Source organism: Neophocaena asiaeorientalis, unplaced genomic scaffold (genome assembly GCF_003031525.2).
Source record: "Neophocaena asiaeorientalis asiaeorientalis breed wild unplaced genomic scaffold, Neophocaena_asiaeorientalis_V1.1 scaffold524, whole genome shotgun sequence".
In the NCBI taxonomy this organism is placed as follows: Eukaryota; Metazoa; Chordata; class Mammalia; order Artiodactyla; family Phocoenidae; genus Neophocaena; species Neophocaena asiaeorientalis.
This window is the reverse complement of record NW_020172144.1, coordinates 2,356,086-2,381,230: the sequence shown is the minus strand read 5'-3', so window position 1 is coordinate 2,381,230 and position 25,145 is coordinate 2,356,086. Positions and strand designations below refer to the sequence as shown.

The window sequence follows — 25,145 nt, the reverse complement described above, 5'->3', positions numbered from 1 at the left end:
AAAATGGGATAACAGTACCTACCTCATATGATTCCTATGAGGATCAAATGAGATAACACATATAAAAGTACTGCTCAGAGCCTAGCACAAAATAAGCATATAATAAATCTTTGTAAGTGATAATTAGTGAAGGTGATAAATTCTAAGATAATCGACACTGGTAAAAAAACAGGAAAACGTATTATGCTTTAATAATTATTTACAACCTGCCTTAACAGAAAAAGAAGGATCTTCCATAGTTTTCCATTTTTATATCTTTCAAAATGGTTGTCTCTCTTCATTCAAAGTTCTTCTGCAAATATTCATTTTCAAAATTCTTACATCTATCAGTAACAGTATTTCTAGTTAGAGTGTTATAAACTTCCCACTTTCAACCTCTAACTGCCTAAACAGCATCTTACTATTAATCTTTCTTATTAAGAATTTCTACAGCAGTCTAGCTTGTTACTGAACAAAGTAGTTTATTACTCAAAGGGTGACAATAATCAGGATATGACTTTAAATTTATAAGCATAGTCAAATTTCAAATTAATTGTGTACATGTGCATATACATGAGCAAAAGAAGCTTTTTTCTCTCTGAGAAGGTGGCTAAAGCTAGATTGTATTTTTTTCTTTGCAGTACCTGAGGAACAAGGGCAGAGCGTTGTTAAGGTGATTCAAAAGAAAACAGGGATAAAATTCAACTAACAAATAGAGGATTGGTCTTCAAGGAAGACATACAGGGTTCTCAGACATTTGGCAAAGATCAAGTATAGAATGTTATTCTAATTAGAATAGAAATTTCAGGTAAGGAAAGGATGATTAACTAAATCTAAGTTGTAACTGTAAAGCTCAGCAAGTTCGCATGGTTAGCACATAGGAAAAAGAGGATTTGAACTCAGACAGTCTAACTCCAAAGAGTTCTTAATCACTGTGCTAATACCAAATTACATGGATCATTACCTTAAGAATTAGCATTTTCCTACCTGAAGATTAATTTAAAATCTATTATAACAAATATATTCTAACATTAAAAATGGCATGTTCATCTATTTTGAATACTTTTACCCTTAATCTTAAAATACCACTTTTTACATAGGGAGTTGCTTTGCAATTTTCTATAGCAATGAAAAACATAATTTATAATTCTCATAAATATATAAATTGGCAATTATTATTCTGGAGCACTGAGGGGAGAAAAAATCTATTTCTCTCATTGGCTCAGAAGCAGCCACTAAAATAAAAAGCTATAATTTCCAAGACTGTTTGCTTTCCTGCTGACATTAGTGAGGCTGGGGCACAAAGCAGGAAGTATACCAGAGCCATTTCACCTTCTGCTTTCAGGAGAACACAGAATGCCAAATAGAAAAGGACCATATTAGGGAAAACACTTTATTTCCAAGTTTCTAAAAGAGTATTAAAAACAATAAGGGAAAAAGGCAAATTACAAAGTAGTATGATGGCACATCAATCACAACTTCCTAACAGCCCTTTCAGCATTCAGCAGTAATTGCTGAAACACTGAAATAAAGTGATCTTTCAATTATTTCGTTTTAAACAATGACAGGTTTAAGATTCACCTGATTAAAAACCATCCACACCAATATAATAGCATATCATAAGATAATTGGCTAACAGTTTTTGCAAATGGCAGTTGTTAACGTATTTCTTCTACACATATAAATGTTGTGCTGAGGAGGGGAGTAAGATGTTATTTTCTACCTTTCTTTTATGATGGGTTGTAGAAGCATCCATCTCTTCCTCTCCTATATTATCAATTTGTGAAGTTGGACTACAATTCATTCTCTCCTCTTCTTGCCTCTGGAGTCTGTCTGCTACAGCCTGGATAGCTTCTGTCCATTCTTCCCTACAAAAACAAGAAAAAATTCCCATCAATAAAGAATCGTAATGATGCAAATATTTCTCTTTTATATAATATAAAATCAACACAAAGTCTATTCCAGAGTAATACATAAGCCCCATCTTTACTTCAAGATATACTAGCATTTATTTGGAGGTATATTAACAAAGAAGAAGGAGGAGGAGGAGGGGGAGGAGAAGGGGAGACGGAGAAGACGATTGTAAGAAAACTGACTAAAAATCCTTTTAAAGTATGGTTAAATTTTAATTCTCTGCACACATCTTATCTATAAAGTATATGAACCCCCAAAACTTTGCCACACTTTTAAAATGTATTGTTTAGCCATTGTAGGTCCATCACTGACATACTCAGTTTCTTTATTATGGTCCAACAGATGTTCCAAGAAAAAGCTTTCAAAGGCAAAAACTGTTCTCAGATCATAGGTAAGTTTCTGTTTTAAAAAATGATAGGCACAGTTTGTAGCTTAAATAATAAATCTCAGGAGCAGTAGTATGAAGCTTTTACTTTTTGACATTTGTGCTATCAGATAAAGGATCATTTATTTCCATATAAATAAAATCAGTTTGCAGATTTCTTAAGACAAAGTCTGTTAGAATTGCATTAAATCTGTAGGTCAATCTGGAGGATATTGCCATCTTAATAAACTAAGTCTTCCAATCCATGAACATGGTATAGCTCTCCATTTATTTAGGTCTTCAATTTTCTAATGCAGTGTTTTGTAATTTTCTGTGAAAATGTCTTGCAAATCTTTAACTGAATTTATTTCTAAGTATTCTTTTATGCTATTATGGAAGTTTAAATTTTTTTTCATTTTCTAATTTTTCTTGCTAGTATTTAGAAATACAATTGCTTTTTCTATGTTGACCTTTTATTCTATAGCCTTAATAATTTCATTTACTATTTCTAACAGCTTTTATTTTTCTGAATTTTCTACAAATACTACCATACTGTCTACAAATAAGAGCAATTTACTTCTTCCTTTCCAGTGTGTTTCCCTTTCATTTCTTTCTCTTGCCTTATAATGCACTAGAACAGACCATCAGTACAATGTTAAAAGTGGTGACAGCAGACATTCTTACTTTGTTCCACACGTTAAGAGAGAAAATATCAAGCCTTTTACCTTTGAGTATTATTAACCTGTAGTTTGTAGATACCCTTAATCAAGTTGAGTAAGTTCCCTTCCATTCCTAGCCAGCTGAGTGTTTTTGTTATGAAAGAGTGTTGAATTTTTTCAAATGCTTCTTCTGCACCTGTTGAAATGACCATGTAGTTTTCTTTTATCCTATTAATACAGTGAAATTAGTTGAACGATTTTCAGATGTTAATACAACCGAATTCTAGTATAAACTCCATTTAGTCATAATGCATTAACCTTTTTCTTGCATATTTTTTGAATTTGATTTGTCAAACTTTTGTTAAGAAATTTTGCATTGACTATAGTCACAAGTACATTGGGCTACTTCTTTTTTAAATCAATATTTTTAGTGAACTATAGTTGATTTACAATGCTAATTTTGCTGTATAGCAAAATAATACAGTTAAATATACATACATGATTTTTTTAATGTATTCTTTTCCTTTATGGTTTATGATAGGATATTGAACATAGTTCCCTGTGCTATATAGGACATTGTTGTTTCTCCATTCTATATATAAAAGCTTACATCTGCTAACTCCAACCTGCCATTCTATCGCTCCCCCAACTCCCTCTCCCTTGGCAACCACCAGTCTGTTCTCTAGGTCTAAGATTCTGTTTTTGTTTCATAGATAGGTTCATTTGTGTCATATTTTAGATTCCACATATAAGCGATATCATATTTTGTCTTTCTCTTTCTGACTTACTTCACTTAGTATGATAATCTCTAGTTGCATCCATGTTGCTGCAAATGGCATTATTTCGTTCTTTTCCATGGCTGAGTAGTATTCCATTGTATATATGTACCACATCTTTATTCATTCATCTGTTGATGGGTATTTAGGTTGTTTCTATGTCTTAGCTATTGTGAATACAGCTGCTATGAACATAGGGGCACATGGCTTTCTGAATTATACTTTTTTTTTTTTTTTTTGGCGGTACATGAGCCTCTCACTGTTGTGGTCTCTCCCGTTGTGGAGCACAGGCTCCGGACATGCAGGCTCAGCATCCATGGCTCATGGGTAGCCGCTCCGTGGCATGTGGGATCTTCCCGGACCGGGGCACGAACCTGTGTCCCCTGCATCAGCAGGTGGACTCTCAACCACTGTGCCACCAGGGAAGCCCTGAATTATACTTTTGTATGAATATATGCCCAGGAGTGGGACTGCTGGATCATATGCTAATTCTGTTTGTAGATTTCTGAGATACCTCCATACCATTTTCCACAGTGGCTGCACCAACTTACATTCCCATCAACAATGTAGGAGGGTTCCCTTTCCTCCACACCCTCTCCAGCATTTGTTATTTGTAACTTTTTAATGATGGACATTCTGACTGGTGTGAGGTGGTACCTCATTGCAGTTTTGATTTGCATTCTCCAATAGCAATGTTGAGCATCTTTTCACATGCCTATTGGTCATCTATATTTGTTCTTTGGAGAAATCTCTATTTATGTCTTCTGCCCATTATTTGACTAGGCTGTTTGTTTTGTTGTTGTTATGAGCTGTTTGTATATTTTGGAAATTAAGCTCTTGTTGGTTGCAATATTTGAAAATATTTTCTCCCATTCTTGTAAGTTGTCTTTTCGTTTTGTTTATCATTTCCTATGCTCTGCAAAAGCTTATAAGTTTGATTAGGTCTCATTTGTTTATTTTTGTTTTTATTTCTCTTGCCTTAGGAGACTGACCTAAGAAAACAATGTTAAGATTTATGTCACAGAATGTTTAGCCTATGATCTCTTCTAGGAGTTTTATGGTGTCATGTCTTATGTTTAAGTCTTTAAGCCATTTTGAGTTTATTTTTGTGTATGGTGACAGGATGTGTTCTAATTTCATTGATTTATATGCGGCTGTCCAACTTTCACAACACCACTTGCTGAAGAGATTGTCTTTTCCCTGTTGTATATTCTTGCCCCCTTTGTTGAAGATTAATTGACAACTGGTGTGTGGGTTTATTTCTGGGCTCTCTGTACTGTTCCATTGATCCATATGTCTGATTTTGTGCCAATACCACACTGTTTTGATAACTGTAGCTTTGTAGTATTGTCTGAAGTCTGGGAGGGTTATGCCTCCTGCTTTGTTCTTTTTCTTCATGATTGCTTTGGTCATTCTGGGTCTTTTATGGTTCCATATGAATTTTAGGATTATTTGTTCTAGTTCTGTGAAAAATGTCATGGGTAATTTGATAGGGATTGCATCAAATCTGTAGATTGCTTTGAGTAGTATAGCCATTTTAACAATATTAATTCTTCCAATCCAAGAGCATGGGATATCTTTCCATTTCTTTGAATTATCTTCAATCCTTATTAATGTTTTGTAGTTCTCAGTGTATAAGTCTTTCACCTCCTTGATCAAATTTATTCATAAGTATTTTATTTTGGGGGGGTGCAATTTTTAAAGGTATTGTTTTTTTATATTCCCTGATAGTTCATCATTGGTGAAAAGAAATGCAACCAATTTCTGTATGTTAATCTTGTATCCTGCTACCTTGTTGAGTTCGTTTATCATTTCTAGTAGTTTTTTATGTGGAGTCTTTAGGGTTTTGTATATATAATATATTATCATCTGCATATAATAACAATTTGACCTCTTGCATTCCAGTTTGGATACCTTTTATTTCTTCTTCATGTTTGACTGCCGTGGTTAGGACTTCCAATACTATGTTGAATAGAAGAAGTGCAAGTGGGTATCCTTGTCTTGCTCCAGATTTTAGTGGGAAAGCTTTCAGATTTTCACCACTGAGTATTATATTGGCTATAGGTCTGTCATGAATAACTTTTATTATCTTGAGATATGTTCCCTCTCTACCTACTTTTGTAAGAGTTTTAATCATGAATACATGTTGAATTTTGTCAAATGCTTTTTCTGCATCTATTGAGATGGTCATGTGGTTTTTGGCTTTTATGTGGTGTACCACATTGACTGATTTGTGTATGTTGAACCATCCTTGTGAACTTGGGATGAATCCCAATTGGTTATGGTGTATGATCTTTTTATGTGTTGTTGGATTTGGTTTGCTAATATTTTGTTGATATAGTTCTCTCTTCTTATGGTAGCACTGACCATTTTTTGGAATGAGGGTGACACTAGCCTTATAAAATGAGAAGGGAAAGGTTCCCACCTCCATTATTTTATGTAATTAATTGTGTAGGATTGGTAATATTTCCTCTTCAAATACTTGACAGAAGTAAACAGTGAAGCCATCTGGAATTGGAGTTTTTCTTCAGGAAAATTTTTTTTACTCAAACTCAATACTGTTCATTGATATTGAGCTGTTCAAGTTTGCCAATGTTTTCTAGGGGTATCAGTAATTTGTGTCTTCCCTCTTTTTTCTATTTTTTCCTAACAATCTTCCAAGACATTTTTTGATTCTATTAAGTATTTCAAAGAACTAACTTTTGTTTATGGATTATTCCCTATTATTTTTCTGCTTTCTATTTCATTGAATTCTACTCTCTATTGTTTCCTTCTTTTGGATTGCTCTGGGATTAATTTACTCTACTTTTCTACTTTCTTAAGATGGAAATTTAATGACTAGAGAACGTTCTTCTTTTCAAATACAAGCATTAGAGGTGATACATTTCTCTCTAAGCACCTTTTTGCATCTATGCTCATCAGTGATATTCGTCTGTAATTTTTTTGTCTAATATCTTTGGTTTTGGTATCAGGGTGATGGCGGCCTCGTTGAACGAGTTTGGGAGTGATCCTCCCTCTGCAATTTTTTGGAAGAGTTTGAGAAGGATAGGTATTAGCTCTTCTCTAAATATTTGATAGAATTCGCCAGTGAAGTGATCTGGTCCTAGACTTTTGTTTGTTGGAAGATTTTCAATCAGTTTCAATTTCAGTACCTATGATTGGTCTGTTTATATTTTCTATTTCTTCCTGGCTCAGTCTTGGAAAATTGTACCTTTCCAAGAATTTGTCCATTTCTTCCAGGTTGTTCATTTTATTTGCACATAGTTGCTTGTATTAGTCTCATGATCCTTTGTATTTCTGTGGTGTCAGTTGTAATTTCTGCTTTTTCATTTCTAACTTTATTGAGTCCTCTCCCTTTTTTTCTTGATGAGTCTGGCTAAAGGTTTATCAATTTTGTTTATCTTCTGAAAGAACCAACTTTTTATTGATCTTTGCTATTGTTTTCTTCATTTCTATTTCATTTATTTCTGCTCTGATCTTTATGATTTCTTTCCCTTTGCTAACTTTGGGTTTCCTTTGTTCTTCTTTCTCTAGTTGCTTTAGGTGTAAGGTTAGATTGTTTATGTGAGATTTTTCTTGTTTCTTGAGGTGAGATTCAATTGCTACATACTTCCCTCTTAGAAGTGCTTTTCCTGTGTTTTGGAAACACAGTTTTGAGTCATTGTGTTTTTGTTGTCATTTGTTTCTATGTACTTTTTTTCTTTCCTCTTTGATTTCTTCAGTGATCTCTTAGTTTTTTAGCAGTGCACTGTTTAGCCTCCATGTGTTTGTGTTATTTACAGCTTTTTTCCTCTAACTGATTTCTAATCTCATAGTGTTGTCGTCAAAAAAGATACTTGATATGATTTCAATTTCCTTATGTTTTCCGAGGCTTGATTTGTGACACAAGATGTGATCTATCTTGGAGAATGTTCCTTGTGCACTTAAGCAGTATTCTACTGCTTTCAGGTGGAATGTCTTATAAATATCAATTAAATCTATGTGGTGTATCGTGTTATTTAAAGCTTCTGTTTCCTTATTTATTTTCTGTCTGGGTGATCTGTCCATTGGTGTACATAGGGTGTTAAATTCCACCACTATTATCGTGTTACTGTTGATTTCCCCTTTTATGGCTGTTAGCATTTGCCTTATGTACTGAGGTGCTCTTATGTTGGGTGCATAAATATTTATGATTATTATGTTTTCTTCTTGGATTAATCCCTTGATCATTATGTAGTGTCCTTCCATGTCTCTTGTAACAAGCCTTTATTTTAAAGTCTATTTTATCTGATACGAGTATTGCTACTCCAGCTTTCTTTTGATTTCCATTTGCATGGAATAGCTTTTTCCATCTCCTCACTTTCAGTATGTATGTATCCCTAAGTCTGAAGTGGATCTCTTGAAGACAGCATATATGGGTCCTGTTTTTGTATCCATTCAGCCAGTCTGTATCTTTTGGTTGGAGTATTAAATCCATTTACAATCAAGGCGATTATTGGTATGTATGTTCCTATTACCATTTTCTTAATTGTTTGGGGTTTGTTTTTGTGGGTCTTTTTCTTCTCTTGTGTTGCCCACCTAGAGAAGTTCCTTTAGCATTTGTTGTAAAGCTGGTTTGGTGGTGCTGAATTCTCTTAGCTTTTGTTTGCCTGTAAAGCTTTTGATTTCTCTGTTGAATCTGAATGAGATCCTTGCTGGGTAGAGTAATCTTGGTTGTACGTTTTTCCCTTTCATCACTTTAAATATATCCTACCACTGCCTTCTGACCTGCAGAGTTTCTGCTGAAAAATCAGCTGATAACCTTATAGGGATTCCCTTGTATTTTATTTGTTGCTTTTCCCTTGCTGTTTTTAATTTCTTTTTCTTTGAATTTAATTGTTGTTAGTTTGATTAATATGTGTCTTGGTGTGTTTCTCCTAAGGTTTATCCTATGTGGGACTCTCTGTGCTTCCTGGACTTGGGTGGCTATTTCCTTTCCCACGTTAGGGAAGTTTTCAACTATAATTTCTTCACATATTTTCTCAGACACTTTCTCTTTCTATTCTTCTTCTGGGACCCCTATAATTTGTTATGTTGCTGCATTTAATATTGTCCCAGAGGTCTCTGAGACTGTCCTCAGTTCTTTTCATTCTTTATTCTGCTCCTCAGTGGTTATTTCCACCATTCTATCTTCCAGCTCATTTATCCATTCTTCTGTCTCAGTTATTCTGCTATTGATTCCTTCTAGTGTAGTTTTCATTTCAGTTATTGTGTTGTTATTCACTGTTTGTTTGGTTTTTAGTTCTACTAGGTCTTTGTTAACCATCTCTTGTATTTTCTTGATCCGCGCCTCAATTCCATTTCTGTGACTTTGGATCATCTTTATTATCAGTACTCTGTATTCTTTTTCAGGTAGGTTGCCTATTTCCTCTTCTTTTATTTGGTCTTGTAGGTTTTTACCTTGCTCCTCCATCTGTAAAATGTTTTTGTCATCTGTTTTTTTTTTTTTTTTTGATGGGTGGGGCTGTGTTTCTGTCTTACTGGCTGTTTGGCTTGCAGCATCCAGCACTGGAGTTTTGCAGGCAGTTGGGTAGAGCTGGGTCTTTGTGCTGACATGAGGACCTCCAGGAGACCTCGCTCCAATTAAGATTCCCTGGGGTCTGAGCTTCTCTATTGGTCCAGCTGTTTGGACTCAGCACTCCCACCACAGGAGCTCAGGCCCAACCTCTGCCCTGGGAGCCAAGATACCACAATCCATGCATCACAGCAGTCATTTCCAGAGAAGCTTTGGGATTACTGGAATATATGACATGGACTGAAGTGTTATTTAATTAATTTATTTACGTATATCAATTTTAACAGCTTTATTGGAATATAATTCACATATCACACAAAGTACTCCTTTAATGTGAACAAGTCAGCGATATCTAGTATGTTCATAAAATTGTGCAACCATCACCATAACTTAATCACATTTAAGAACATTATAATCACCCCAACGAGAAACCCTAACCCTAGGCATCTACCAATATACTTTCTGTCTGTCAGCCTGTTCTAAGCACTTCACATAAATGGAATCATACAATATATTATTCTTTATGACTGGCTTCTTGTGATTTAACAAAATGTTTTTCAGGCTCATCCATGATGAAGAAATACTTCATTTCTTATTATTTTTGAATAACATTACATTGTAAAAATGTACCATATTTGTTTATCCAATTGTCAGTTCATGGATATTTCTATTGTTTGTACTTTTTGGAAATTATGAATAATGCTACTATGAACATCATATATAAGTTTTTTTGAGTATACATAAGTTTTTATTTCTTTGTGGTATATACTTAGGAGAGGAATTGCTGGGTCATATGGTAACTCTATATTTAACTTTTGAGGACCTGCCATATTGTTTTCCAAAGCAGCTGTACCATTTTACACTCCAACCAGCACTGTATGAGGCTTCCAATTTCTCCACACTTGCTATTATCTGTCTGTTTTATTGTAGCTATCCCAGTGCATGTGAAGTGGTATCTCACTGTGACTTTGATTTTTGTTTTCCTGAAGCTAATGATGTTGAGCACCTTCTCATGTGCTCATGGGCTATTTGTATACCTTCTTTGGAGAAATTTCTATTCAAATCCTTTGCTCATTTTTTAATTGTGTGATTTGTCTTTTGTATTGAGTTGTAAGATTTCTTTGTATATTCTGGATACAAGTCCCTTATAACGTATATGATTTGCAAACATTTTCTCCCATACTACGGGTTGTCTTTTCACTTTCTTGATAGTGTCTTTCAAGGATAAAAGTTTTAATTTTGATGATTCCAAATTACCTATTTTTGTTTCTTCTCTTGCTTGTGCTTTTTGTATCATACCTAGGAAATCACTGCCTAATCCAAGATTATTAACATTTACATCTATGTTTTCTTCTGAGGGTTTTATAGTTTTAGCTCTTACATTTAGGTTTTTGATCAATTTTTAGTTAATTGCTGTATACAGTGTGAGGTATAGGTCTAAATTCATTTTTTTGCATGTGAACATCCAGTTATCCCAAGACCATTTGTTGAAACATTGTTCTTTGCCATTGAATGTCCTTGGCACCCCCTGACAATAATCAATTGACCACAGAGATATGGGTTTGTTTCTGGACTCTCCATTCTATTCCATTATCTGTCTATATACTATCCTTATGTCAGTACAATACTGTCTTGATTATAGTAGCTTTGTAGTGGGTTTTGAAGTTGGGAATTGTAAGTACTTGAAATTTGTTCTTCTTTTTCAAGACTTTCCGTCCATTCCAGGACCCTTTTATTTGTTATTGTTAGAATTCTAGGGTCAGATTGTTAATTTCTGGGGGGAAAGAGCAGTTCAAATTTTGATAGGGATTTTATTGAATCAGTAGGTCTACTGGGGGAGTATTGCCATCTTAACACTAAGTCTTCCAATACATGAATGTGAGGTGCCTTTCCACTTATTTAGATCTTCTTTTTTTTTTTGCAGTACGCGGGCCTCTCACTGCTGTGGCCTCTCCCGTTGCGGAGCACAGGCTCCAGACGCGCAGGCTCAGCGGCCATGGCTCACGGGTCCAGCTGCTCCGCGGCATGTGGGATCCTCCCAGACCGGGGCACGAACCCGCGTCCCCTGAATTGGCAGGCGGACCCTCAACCACTGCGCCACCAGGGAAGCCCCTAGATCTTCTTTAATTTCACTCAACGATGTTTTGTGTAGTTTTCAGTGTACAAGTCTTGTATGTCATTTGTTAAATTTATTCCTAAGTATATTATCCTTTTGATGCTATTGTAAATGGAACTGTTTTATTAATTTCATTTTTGAATTATTCATTGTAAGTGAATAGAAATACAATTGATTTTTGTATATGATCTTGTATTGTAACCTTGTTGAGTTCCTGTATTAGGTCTAATAGTTTTGTGCAGCGGGTGGGGGTTCTTTAGGATTTTCTATACACAGGATTATGTCATCTGCAAATAAAAAAGTTTTACTTCTTTTCCAATGTAGATTCATTTTCTTTCTTTCCTTTGCCTAATAGCCCTGTCCAGAACCTCCAGAACAATATAGAATAGAATTGGTGAGAGATGACATTCTTGCATTGTTCCTGATTTTAGGGGAAAGCATTTCTGTCTTTCACCATTAAGTATGGTGTTAGCTGTGGGTTCTTCATAGATATCTTATATCAGGTTGAAGATGTTTCTTTCTATTGCTAGTTTGAGTGTTTTTATCATGAAGGGATGTTAAATTTTGCCCAATGCTTTTTATGCAGCTACTGAGATGATAATGTGGTTTTTGTCCTTTATTCTATTGATGTGGTATACTTAACTTAATTGAGCCTTAAATCAATGTTGCATTTCTGGAATAAAACCCACTTGCTCATGCTGTATAATTTTGTTTGCTAGTATTTTATTAAGGATTTTTGTGTCTATATTCATAAAAATATTGGTCTATGGTTTTCTTGTGTTGTCTTCGTCTGGTTTGGTATCAGGGTAACAATGGCCTCATAAAATTAGGCAAAGTAATTAAATTCCTTAATAGATATAGTGTTATTCATTTTTATTTATTTTTGAGTGGCTTTTGCTACTCAGCATTTTTCAAGGAATGTTCTCATTTTATTTAAGTATCAAACTTTTTTAGATAACGTTTTTTCTGCTGTCCTTTTTAAAAAGCTTTATCGAGGTATAATTGATATACAACAAATTGTTTATATTTAATGTGCACAATTTGATGAGTTTGGACACATGCAAACACTGATAATACCATCACCACTATCAAGGTAATAGACATATTCAACACCTCGTAAAATTTCCTTGTGTCCCTTTATTTTTGTTTTTTGTTAGGTGTGTGTGTGTAGTGAGACCACTTAACGTTAGATATAATCTCAACAAATTTTGAATAATATTTTTAAAATCTTCCCTTTTTGTTTGTCCCTCAGGGACACCTCTCCCTTCTTGCCTCTACTTTTCCTCCCTTCCTCCCATGCCCCCAGGCCCCACATGGCCAGAGGGGGCCTTGGAGGGCAGAGGATCAGGTGCTGGACCTCACCAGGCTCCCTGGGCCTGAGTGGGTGGGGGAAATGCTGGCTGTGTTCCCTCCTGATCCTCTGATCCCGAGAAGGTTTCCCTCCATTCCCGCTGATCTCTTCACCATGGGTGGGCCCCTCCTGAGCGTGGGAACCCCTCCCCTCCCCCAGCCACCCCTCAGGGGCACCAGTCCCCATCTAGCCTCTACTTTTCCTCCCCCTCCCTCCCACACCCCCAGGACCCATGCAGCCAGAGGGGCCCTCAGAGGTCAGAAGATCAAGCCCTGGACCTCAGTAGACTCCCTAGGCCCAAGTGGGCAGGGGAAACACTGGCTGTATTCCCTTCCAATCCTCTGATCCCTTGAGAGTCTCTCCCTGTCCCTGTTGGTCCTCTCTCTGTGAGTGGGCCCCTCCAAGTGTGGGAACTCTTCCCCTCCCCCAGCCACCCCTCAGGGGCACCGGTCCTATCTGGCCTCCACTTATCCTCCCCCCTCCCTCCCCCAACGTCCTACCTGATCGCTCGGGGGTTCCTCCCATCCCCTCAGGTGTGCAAGCTCCTGGTAGGTGCCCTAGTTGTGAGGAGAGGAGAGCTCCACGTCCTCCTACTCTGCCATATTGAACCCGCCTGTATCTGTGGTTTTGCATCCTCATATTCAACCAACTAAGCATTGTGTAGCACGGGAGAATGTATTTATTGAAAAAAGATCCACATATAAGTTGAATAGTGCAGTTCGAACCATATTGTTCAAAGATCAGCTGTAATTTGTAATGGCTCTTTTGAATTTTGTTTTTGACTCAGTGATTACTAAGAGGTATGTTATTCAATTTCCAAACACCTGCAGCTTTTCTGGTTTTCTTATTCACTTGATTTCTAATCAATCATTTTATAATCCAGGATTATAAACCAGGATACAATTAATCCTGGTGAATTAACCATATGTATTTGAAAACTGTTTATTCTGCGAATTTTGGGTGTAGTAGTCTGTAAATATCAATTACATCATGGTGGTAATTCTATGTCTTTGTTGATTTTTTGTCTAGTTGCTCTTATTGAAAAAAATTTTTTAATTTCCAAATATGATGGTGGGATTATCTGTTTTTCTCTTTTTAATCGTTACTGTATGCATACATATTAATAATTGTATATCATCCAGATCAATCGACCCTTTTATCATAGCTGTCTTACTAGTTTCTAGTAATATTTTATTTTGAAATCTCATATAATATAGCAAATCTCTTTTTTATGCTTAATGAATGCATGATACAACCTAGCTCTCTTTATATTTAAAGTACATCTCTTACAGAGAGTATTTAAGTAAACCTTGCATTTTCATCAATTCTGAAATTCTCTGCCTTTTAACTGCAGTGTTAAATACATTAATACTTAATACAATTATTTATATGGTTGCACAAGAGTCCACTGTTTTATTTTTTTCTGCTTGTTTCCTCTTCTTATTTTCCTCTTTGCCTTTCTGGTTTTGTTTTATTATTTTATACATTTTTCAGGATTCCAGTTTGGTTTTCCTTCAGGGTTTTCAGCCATCTTATTCTGCATTATTTTAAAATACACTCTTAACTTACACAGAGTTCACTTATATAATGTAAAACAGATTCATTAATGCTTTATGATTCTATTTCTCTTCATATTATCTTGGTGATCATCATACCCTTCCTTTCCTTTCAGAAGTTATCCTTGAAATTATAACATTCATCCCTGACTTAGCAAAGTCTAAAATATCAGTACTTCTAACTCTTCCCAAAAAACGCAGTGAGGTCTCTAGAAATGAACTCCATTTTCCCGTTGACCTCAATTTATGCTATTATTTCAGATCTGTTTTATTCTTTATATAATCAAACCACAAAATATATTATTATTGTTCATAAGATCAATACTCATTTGGCTTTATCAACTTATTTACTATGTTAACTGTTTTTCATTTATTCTTACATCTTTCCTCCCATTTGGAATGATTTTTATTCTGTCTGAAGAAGGATTTCCTTTACAGCAGGCCTGCTGGTAACAAACTGTATCAGTAATCTCTTCTCTGCTCTGCACTTTAAAATTCCTTTAAAAATATAAATATGCATTGTGAACTGAATACCTCAGTAAAGCTAATTAGCATTCATTACATCACATAGGTACCATTTTTTTGTTCTTTGCATCCTCCCTATCTGGCCACCACCTGTTTGTCCTCCATATCTATGTGTTTCTGTTTTGTTTCTATATTCCACACATAACTGAAATCATATGGTATTTGTCTCTGTCTGCCTTATTCACTTAGTATAATACTCTTTTAGGTTCATCCATTTTGTCACGTTAAGATATCATTCTTTTTTCCATTGTGTATGCATACCACATCTTCGTTATCCATTCATCTATGGATACATAATAAGGTTGCTTCCATAGCTTGGCTACTTTAAATAATACTGCAATGAACACAAGGGTGCATACATCTTTTCAAATTAGTGTTTTCATTTTCTTGAGAAAAATAACTAGAAGTAAACTTGCTAGATTGGATGGTAGTACTATTTTTAATTTTTGAGGACCCTCTATACTGTTTTCCATACTGGCTGCACCAATTTACATTCCTGCCAACAGTGTACAAGGGTTCCCTTTTCCCCACACCCTCATCAGCACTTGTTATTTCTTATCTTTCTGATAATTTCCATTCTAACAGGTGTGAGGTGATATCTCATTGTGGTTTTGATTTCCATTTTGAGCATCTTTTCATGGGTCTGCTGGCCATCTGTATGTCTTCCTTGGAAAAATGTCTATTCAGATCCTATGCTTATTTTTTATTCAGATTGTTTTCCTGATATTGAACTGTGTGAGAGTTCTTTATGTGTTTTGAATATTAACCATTTATTGGATATATAATTTGCAAATATCTTCTCCCATTTAGTAAGTTGCCTTTTTGTTTTGTTAATGGTTCTCTTCACTGTGTAGAAGCTTTTGTTTGATATATTCTCATTTGTTTATTTCTGCTTTTGTTTTTCTTGCCTGGGAAGACCTATCAAAAAAATATTGCTAAGACTGATGTCAAAGAGTATACTGAGGGCTTCCCTGGTGGCGCAGTGGTGGGGAGTCCGCCTGCCAATGCAGGGGACACAGGTTCGAGCCCTGGTCCAGGAGGATCCCATATGCCATGGAGCAACTAGGCCTGTGCGCCACAGCTGCTGAGCCTGCACTCTGGGGCCCGCGAGCCACAGCTGCTGGGACCATGTGCCACAACTACTAAGGCCCGTGTGCCTGGAGCCCATGCTCTGCAACGGGAGAGGCTGCTGCAGTGAGAGGCCTGTGTACCACAATGAAGAGTAGCCCCTGCTCGCCGCAGCTGAAGGAAGCCCGCATGCAGCAACGAAGACCCAATGCAGCCATAAGTAAATAAATAAATAATTTTTTTAAAAAAAGAGTATATTGACTATGTTTTCTTTTAGGAGTTTTGTGCTTTCAGTTCTCACATTTAAGTCTTGAATTCATTTTGAGATTATTTTGTATATAGTTTAAGAAAGTAGTTCAGTTTCATTCTTTTGTATGAAGCAGCCAGTTTTCCCAACACCATTTATTTAAGCATTTCTCCTCTTCAATTGTTTTAGAATAGCTTAACAAGGATAGATATTAGCTCTTCTTTAAATGTTTGGTAGAATTCACCTGAAAAGCTGCCTGGCCTGAACTTTTGTTTGTTGGAAGGTTTTGTTTTTTTTTTAAACTGATTTAATTTCAATTACTGGTAACTGGTCTGTTCATATACTCTATTTCTTCCTCATTCAGTCTTGGGAGATTATACATTTCTAATAATTTATCCATTACTTCTAGGTTGTCCATTTTACTGGTGTATAATTGTTCACAGTATTCTTTTATGATCCTTTCTTTACTGGGGTTTTGGTTGTAATGTCTCCTCTTTCATTTCAGATTTCATTTATTTTGGCCCTTTTCTCTTTTTCTTGATGAGTCTGTCTAAAGGATTTTCAATTTTGCTTACTTTTTCAAAGAACCAGCTTTTAGTTTCATTGATATTTTCTATTATTTTTTCAGTCTCTATTTTATTAATTTCTACTCTGGCCTTTATTATTTATTTCTTTCTACTAATTCAGGGTTTTGTTTATTCTTTATTCTTCTAATCCTAGTTTTCTTAGGTGAAAGGTTAGGGTGCTTATTTGAGATTTCTCTTGTTTCCTGAGGTAGGCATGTATTAATACAAGTTTCCCTCTTAGAGCTGCTTTTGCTGTATCCCACTGATTTTGAATCATTGCGTTTCCATTTTCATTTGTCTCAAAGTATTCTTTTATTTCCTCTATGATTTATTTAGTGACCCACTGATTATTTAGTATCATATTGTTTAGCTGTCATGTGTCCATGTAGGTGATTTCTAGTCTCATACCTTCATAGTCGGAAAAGATGCTTGATATAATTTCAATCCTTAAATTTGTTGAGACCTGTTTTGTGGCCTAGCATGTGATATATCCCAGAGAGTCTTTCATGTGCACTTGAAAAGAATGTGTATTCTGCTGGGTTTAGATGGAATATCCTCTCTCTCTTTCTCTCTCTCTCTGTGTGTGTGTGTGTGTGTGTGTGTGTGTGTGTGTGTATGTATGTATATTATCTGGTCTAATGTGAAATTTAAGGCCAGTATTGCCTTACTAATTTTTCTGTTTGGATGATCTGTCCATTGATGTAAGTGGGATGTTAAAAGTCCCCTATTATTGTGTTATTGTCAATATCTCCCTTTAATATTTGCTTTATGTATTTAGGTGCTCCTATGTTGGGTGCATATATATTTACAATTTTTATATGTTCTTCTTGACCCCTTTATCATCATGTGTATCCTTCTTTGTCTCTTGCTAAAGTCTTTGCTTTAAACTCTATATATTGGCATTTTGTATTTACTGGCATTTTATTTATTGTTTTCTGGTTGTTTTTGTGGTTATTTTTTGTTCCTTTCTTCTTTTGTTCTCTTCCCTAGTGACATGATGACTAGCTCTAGTATCATATTTGCATTATATTAACATTGTATGTGATCATTTTAAGTTGATGATCACTTAACTTCAAACACATTCTAACAATCCACCCCCACACACACATTTAATGTTTTAGACATATTTTACATCATTTTGTTTTGTGTGTCCCTTAACTACTTATTGTAGCTATAAATGATTTTACTACTTTTGTCTTTTAACCTTTCTACTAACTTTAAAAGTGATTGATGTACCAGCATTTATATATTTGCCTGGTTACCAATGAGATGTTTCCTTTATTAATTTTCATATTTTCTAGTTGTGGTCTTTTATTTCCCAGTCAGGGAAGTCCCTTTAACATTTCTTGTATAACTGGTTTGGTGCTGCTCAACTCTTCTAGATTTTGTCTATAAAACTATTTCTCTCTCCATCAAATCTGAATGACAGCATTGCTAGGTAGAGCATTCTTGATTGTAGGATCTTTTCCTTTCATCACTTTAAATATATCATGACACTCCCTTCAGGCCTGCAAAAGTTTCTACTGAAAAGTCAGCTCATAGTCTTAAGGACATTCCCTTGTACATAACTACTTGCTTTTCCCTTGCTACTTTCAAGATTCTCTTTCTTTAAATTTTGCCATTTTAATTACAGTATGTATTGGTACGAATCTCTTTAGGTTCATTTTATTTTGGCCTCTATGTCTCCTGGACCAGATGTCTGTTTCCTTTTCCAGGTTAAAGAAGTTTTTAGCTATTATTTATTCAAATAAGTTCTCTCCTCTTTCTCTCTCTCTTCTCCTTCCGGGATCTCTTATAATGTGAATGTTAGTATGTCTGATGTTGTCCCCAGGTCTCTTAAACGAACTTTATTTTTTTAAATTCCTTTTTCTTTTTTCAGTTCATCCTGTGTGATTTCCACTACTCTCTGTCTTCCAGTTCACTGATCTTTCCGTCTATCATCTAATCTACTATTGATTCCTTCTAGTGTATTTTTTATTTCAGCTATTGTATTCTTCAGTTTTCTCTGGTTGTTCTTTACATTTTCTAACTCTTTGTTAAATTTCTCACTGTGCTCATCCTTTCTTCTCCTGAGTATGTTGAGCATCTTTATGATCATTACCTTGAACTCTTTATCCAGTAAATTGCTTTCCTTTACTTCACTTAGTTCTTCTGGGGTTTTATCTTGTTCCTTTGTTTGGAACATATTTCTCTGTTACCTCACTTTGCATAATTCTCTGTTTTTATTTCTATGTATTAGGTAGGTTGGTTACATTTCCCAGTTTAGAGAAATGGACTTATGTAGGAATCATCATATGGGGCTTAGCAGCACACCTCCCTCTGGTCACCAGAGCTATATGGTGCCTCCATGTGGGCTGTATGGGCCCTTCTCTTGTGGCAGGGCTGACCACCATAGGCACAGTGGTAGGGGGTGTTGACCCCCGAGTTGGTTGGATAACAGGCCCTGACATGTGGAGGCTGCCAGCCTACTAGTGGGTGGGGCTGGGTCCCAGTACAGCTGGCTTCATGGTCCAGGAGGTGCTGAGGCTAGTTCTTATCTTCTGGTGGTCAAGGCCAGGTTCTGGGGTCACCAGCTTCAGGGCCCAGGGTATTTGGGTGCTACCCGGTTGGTGGGATAGCTAGGTCATGTCCCAAGCCAGCTGTTTGTGGGTTCTGGGAGGTCCCCGTGATGCTGCTGGCCCGCTAGTAGGTTGACTGTGGTGCCTGAGGGCTCCCAAGGCTGATCCAGACCCACTGGTGTGTGGGGCCCTGGGGCTGGTGGGCAGAGCCAGGGCCTGTTGGGTTCCATGCTGGTGCTTCCTGGCTGATGGGTGGGCAAGCTACCAGTGCTGATAATCTAGAGGGAAAACTTCAAAATGCTGCTTACCAGCACCAGTGTCCTTTTGGTAGAAGGAGCTCTTCAAAATGGCTGCTGCCAGCATCTATATCCCTAGGGGGAGTCATAGTTGCCTTCTGCCTCTCTGGGAGGCTCAAGGTCATCAAGCAAGTGGGTCTGACTCAGGCTCTCTTCAAATTACTGCCTCTGTGGCCTCTGCATTGGGAGATTTTACATGAGCCCTTTAAGAGCAAGTCTGTTTCCTACAGTCCTCCAGCTCTCCCATATGTGAGTCTTGCTCACTTTCAAAGCCAGACATTCTGGGTGCTCCTCTTCCTGGTGCAGGATCCCTGTGCTGGGGAGCGTGATGTAAGGCTTGGACCTCTCACCCTTTGGGGAGAACCTCTGCAACTGTCTCCACTCCTCCTACCCATTTTTATATCTTTAGTTTTGAAAAATCTCTCGTGCTAGTCTTCAGGTTGTTCTCATCTGTAAACAGTTGCAATTCTGATGTGCCTGTGGGAGGAGTAGAGCTCAACGTCCCCCTTCTCCACCATGTTGGCCATACCTCTTAAATTGTTATCAATATTTAACTGAAATTGTTAAAATATTCAACTGACATATTTTAATTTTACTTTTATTTCTGGAAAATATTTTAGGTCATTAGCACTTATTTTCCTTCAGCACATTAACTCCGACTATCATTCCATTCTATACATTCCATGTCAGTGGTTTCTGTTGATCTCTTACCTCTTGATCTCATTGTTGCTCCTCTGAAGGCAAAGTATTTTTTATCTCTATGTGCTTTGTTGATTTTCCCACTTTCCTTTGTTTTCAAAAGTCTAACAAAACTAGGTGGGTTTTCCTTCTATTTTTTCCTCCATAAGGATTTATAGGACTTCTTGAATAAGTGATTTGATATCTTTTTAGACATTTTATAAAGTTTTCAGCCATTATCTCTTCAAGTACTTTCTGCCCCATTCTTTCACTCTTATTTTTTGAGACTCCAAATGTGTGTTATGTAAGACCATTTCACTGCATTCCCTTTATCTTACATTTGGCTCTTATTTATCTTTATTTTCTATCCTTCTATCTTTTCATTTTTCAACTGGATATTATTAGAACCATATCTTTGAGTTCACTAACTTTCCCTAATGCTAGGCCAAATTTATTACTAAAACCTCCCACTAACACTAAGAACTTTAAATATCTTATTTTTTAATTTTATAATTCTCATTTTATTCATTATTTTATAATTTCTAGCTCTATGCTGAATTTCTCAGCCTTAACTTTTATTTCCTTGAACATACTAATACATATTTATTTTAATCTGCCTGATAACTCCATTATCTGGAGCCCCTATGAATCTGACTCTGTTGTCTATTTTGTTTTTGTGGTTTTGGCCACACTGTCTTGAATATTTGTATACTTGTTTTTTTTTAATGAGTATTGAACAATGTACATGAAAAAGGAAATAGTTTGAGGCCTAATAAGATATAATCTTCTTTTAGAGATTTGCTTTTAGCAGGCTTGTAGGAGACTCGCAAAAGGGGATTATGTTAACCAAATTTAAAGAATGAGATAATTTAATGCTAGACTTCAATCCTTAAAAGGTAAGTCTAAATCCAGTTTACATTTTATTCTAGGGTATAGTCCTTTAGAGAGCCAACCTAAAATATAGTCATTTACCATGTCTCCTTTTGGTAGGTCCCGGATTCCAAAATTTGATTCACAGATCTGACAGTTACTCCAAATCTTAACATGTCAGACATGTCTTCTAGAATTGGCAGATACCCCTAGAGAAAGAGTGGGCTCACTTTTCTGGGTTTCTTTCTTCCAGAGTGTTTTGACCCATAATTCTTCACATCCTTATTGGCTCTTGGATGTCACCTCCCCCCAACCCTTTTTGTGAAAATTCTGTCCAGCTTTTCTAGTAAGTTCTTAGGTGGACTACTAACCAAAATTACCTAATTCACCATAAGTGAACAACACAGATGTGTGTGTGTGTGTCTGTGTGTGTGTGTATATATATACATATATATATATATATATATATAAATAAAAGAATATTGTGCCCAAGTATTTCACTAACTGAAAGAAGGTATCCAATTTTCTAATTCTTATGTAATGTTGGAAAATGCAGTCAATTTAGAAAACAGAACAGAGACCCCTATGAAAACGTATTCATCTTAAAGTATATACCACTTATTCAAAAACTAAACAATTTTCATAAGCTAATCATTTATATGAAACAAGTATTTAATTAAAATATCTAATATATGAGTGCTGCTAAAGCTCAAATAAGGCATGGAGTAGGGAGAACTTACAGTGATAGGGGAAGCCTATTGGTATTGTGAATAAGTATCACAAGGTGTTACAGGTAAAATATAACAAGTATGTATTGAGTACAGTGGTGTCTAAGAAAAACAATGGAAAGTTTGGGATGGGGATCAAAAGAAAAAGGTGATTTATAAATGGAAGTGTACAATGAGTTGGTAAAGGAAGAGAATGTGAGGAACAGACAGACAAAGGAAGGTATTCCTATCATAGGGCCAAAAAAAGCCAGAAAGAACTCCAGGTGATGTGAGAACCCACTATTAGTATTTGGTAAACTACAGGTAAATAAATATAGCTATAACACAAGGGGCATGTATGTGTGAACATGCAACTGGGGGTGTGAGTGTAGTGGGGCATGGTGGTGACAAAGTGATTAGTTATAAGAAAAGGAAATGACTTGTTTCATAATGTCAATGTTCCTGTATGACATAATAAAGTATATATAAAAAATCATATTTAACAGTGAATATTTTGAAGTGCATTTATTAAAATTGGAGAAAAAAGTATATCTGCTGTCATGAAAATTATTAAATATTGCTTAGAAACACAGAGAAATAATAGATAATATGATCAGAAAGGAAGAGACAAAACTGGTGTTACCTGAAGATGCTATGTCAACAAAAGAATAAATGTTTTGAGTTACATAATAAACAGAAACCAACAGCTTTCGTTCTAGACACAAGAAATAAGAAAAAATAATGACAAACATCCTAATCACAAAAGCAATAAAAATATGAAATAGCTACAAATTAGCTCACTGTTTCAAATAGAGAGAAAACTCTACCAAAGTATTTAAGTAAATATAAACAGCATGTACTCTAGTGTAATGCTAAATATTATAAATGTATCAATGTTTTCCAAATTAATTTGTAAGTTTAAGGCAGTTCATTTAAAATACTAATAAAGGGCTTCCCTGGTGGCACAGTGGTTGAGAGTCCGCCTATCGATGCAGGGGACACGGGTTCGTGCCCCAGTCCGGGAAGATCCCACATGCTGCGGAGCGGCTAGGCCCATGGGCCATGGCCACTGAGCCTGCGCGTCCAGAGCCTGTGCTCCACAATGGGAGAGGCCAGAACAGTGAGAGGCCCGCATACCGCCAAAAAAAATAATAATAAAATAAAATACTAATAAAGATTTTCTTTAGACCTTAAAAAAATAACCTGAAGAATGCACTGGAGACATCAGAAAAATGGCAGAATAGGAAGCCCTAGATCCTCCTTCCCCCCAAAGAGACACTGACTCAATAACAATACATAGATTAATTTCCTTTGTGAGAAATCCAAAAATCAGTTAAGAGGCTCCTGTATCCCAAGTAAGCAGCCTCTCCCTCAGGGGATAAAGAGAAGAGTTCAGTGTGCATCCAATAGTCTGGTTTCTCGGGAACTGCCCACGGGACTGGGTCCTGTCTCATCTGACTTGGAGCACTGATGGGACCTGGCATAATCTAGAAGCCTAGGTAGTGCTGAGAACAAAACAGAGCTAGGGGGCTTGTGGCTCCAGAGAATCTGCAGTACTGCAGAGAAGCACTAGAAGGAGTAAGAGATTATGAGCTCCTGAAAAAAGAAACCCGCAAGTCTTTCTAACTGGAGATTTACATGCACCAATCCAGAGAAGTCACATCCACAGACAATGCTGAAGAGTTCACTAGAATCTGTAGCTGGGCTGACTGGTAAAGGTCATTCCTTGCACAAAGCCAATTTCTAAAGATGGGAGAGGTGGCTGTTTTTACAAGTGTGCAGATCCCAACACAAACTTACAAGACAAATGAAGAAACAGGGAAACATAACCCAATTAAGAGAATTAAATAATTCTCTAGAAACAGACCCTACAGACAAAGAGGTATATCAATGATCTCACAAAGAATTCAAAATAACTGTAAGAGAGATGCTCAATGACCTCAGTACAATGATACTTGAACAATATGAGAATATCACCAGAGAGAGAATATATATTTTTAAACTGAAGGTTAAGAATACAATAACTGAACTGAAAAATTAAACAGACAGGTTCAACAGCAGTCATGATCAAGTAGAAGAAAGAATCAGAAAACTCAAAAACATGTCATTTGAAACTATCCAGGTAAAGGAGCAAAAAGAAAAAAGAATGAAAAGGAGTGAAGAAAGCCTAAGGGACATATGAGGTACCATCAAATGGACCATTAAATGCATTACAGGAGTCCCAGAAGGAGAAGAAAGGGAAAAGGGGGCAGAAAGCTTATTTGGAAAAATAATAGCTGAAAACTTCCAAAATATGTGAAAGGAAGGGGACATCCAGATTCAACTAGGATGAGCCAAAAAAAAAGTCTACACTAAGACACATTATAATGAAATTGTCAAAAGTCAAACACAAAGAGAGAATCTTTAAAGAAGCAAGAGAAAAGCTACTCATCACCTACAAGGGAGTTTCCATAAGACTATCAGTGAATTTCTCAGCAGAAACATTGTAGGTCTGAAGACAGTGAAATGATATATTTAAAGTGTTTAAAGGCAAAAACTGCCAACCAAGAATAAATAATTGTCAAAACTTTCTCCTTCAAAAATAAAAGAGAAATAAAGAGTTTCCCAAGTAAACAAAAGCTGAGGGTGTTCATCACTACTAGACCTGCCTTACAAGAAATGCTGAAGGGAGTCCTTCAAATTGAAACAAAAGGACACTAGACAGAAACACAAAAAGATATTTAAAATACATACCATTGGAATACTGTAACAATGGTATGTAAGTCACTTAATTCTCATACAGAAGTTAAAAGACAAAAGTATTTAAAAAACTGGGCTTCCCTGGTGGCGCAGTGGTTGACAGTCCGCCTGCCGATGCAGGGGACACAGGTTCATGACCCGGTCCGGGAAGATCCCACATGCCGCAGAGCAGCTGGGCCCGTGAGCCATGGCTGCTGAGCCTGCGCGTCTGGAGCCTGTGCTCCGCAACGGGAGAGGTCACAGCAGTGAGAGGCCCGCATACCGCAAAAAAAGAAAAAAAAAAGTATTTAAAAAACTATAAATATAGAAACATGTTAATGGATACTCAATATAAAAAGACGTGATTATGACACCAAGAACATAAAGTATGAGGATTTAAGTAAAAGAGTAGAGGTCTGTATGCAACTTAAGTTATTAACATTTTAAAATAGATTGTTATAACTTTAAGATATTTTATATCAGCTCTAAGGTAACTACAAAGAAAATACCTATAAGAAATACACAAGAGAAAATGAGAAAGAAATCAAAGCATGTTAATACAAAAACATCAATGAAACACAAAGGAAGATGACAGGAGAGGAAAAGAGGCACCAAAAAAAAAAAAAAAAAAAAAAAAAAGAGAAAAATAGAAACAGACAAAAAA

At 36.2% G+C, this 25,145-nt stretch overlaps 1 protein-coding gene across 6 annotated transcripts in view; it reads right to left on the bottom strand.

The window, feature by feature from the left end:
• The window catches only part of AKT3 (AKT serine/threonine kinase 3), a 368,454-nt gene that overhangs the window by 175,502 nt on the left and 167,807 nt on the right, over nucleotides 1–25,145 (bottom strand). For all 6 annotated transcript variants that reach the window (XM_024754282.1, XM_024754297.1, XM_024754306.1 and 3 more), the window contains one exon: nucleotides 1,703–1,847. In XM_024754282.1, the coding sequence (XP_024610050.1) occupies nucleotides 1,703–1,847 (145 nt within the window). The remainder of the gene's footprint in view (nucleotides 1–1,702; nucleotides 1,848–25,145) is intronic.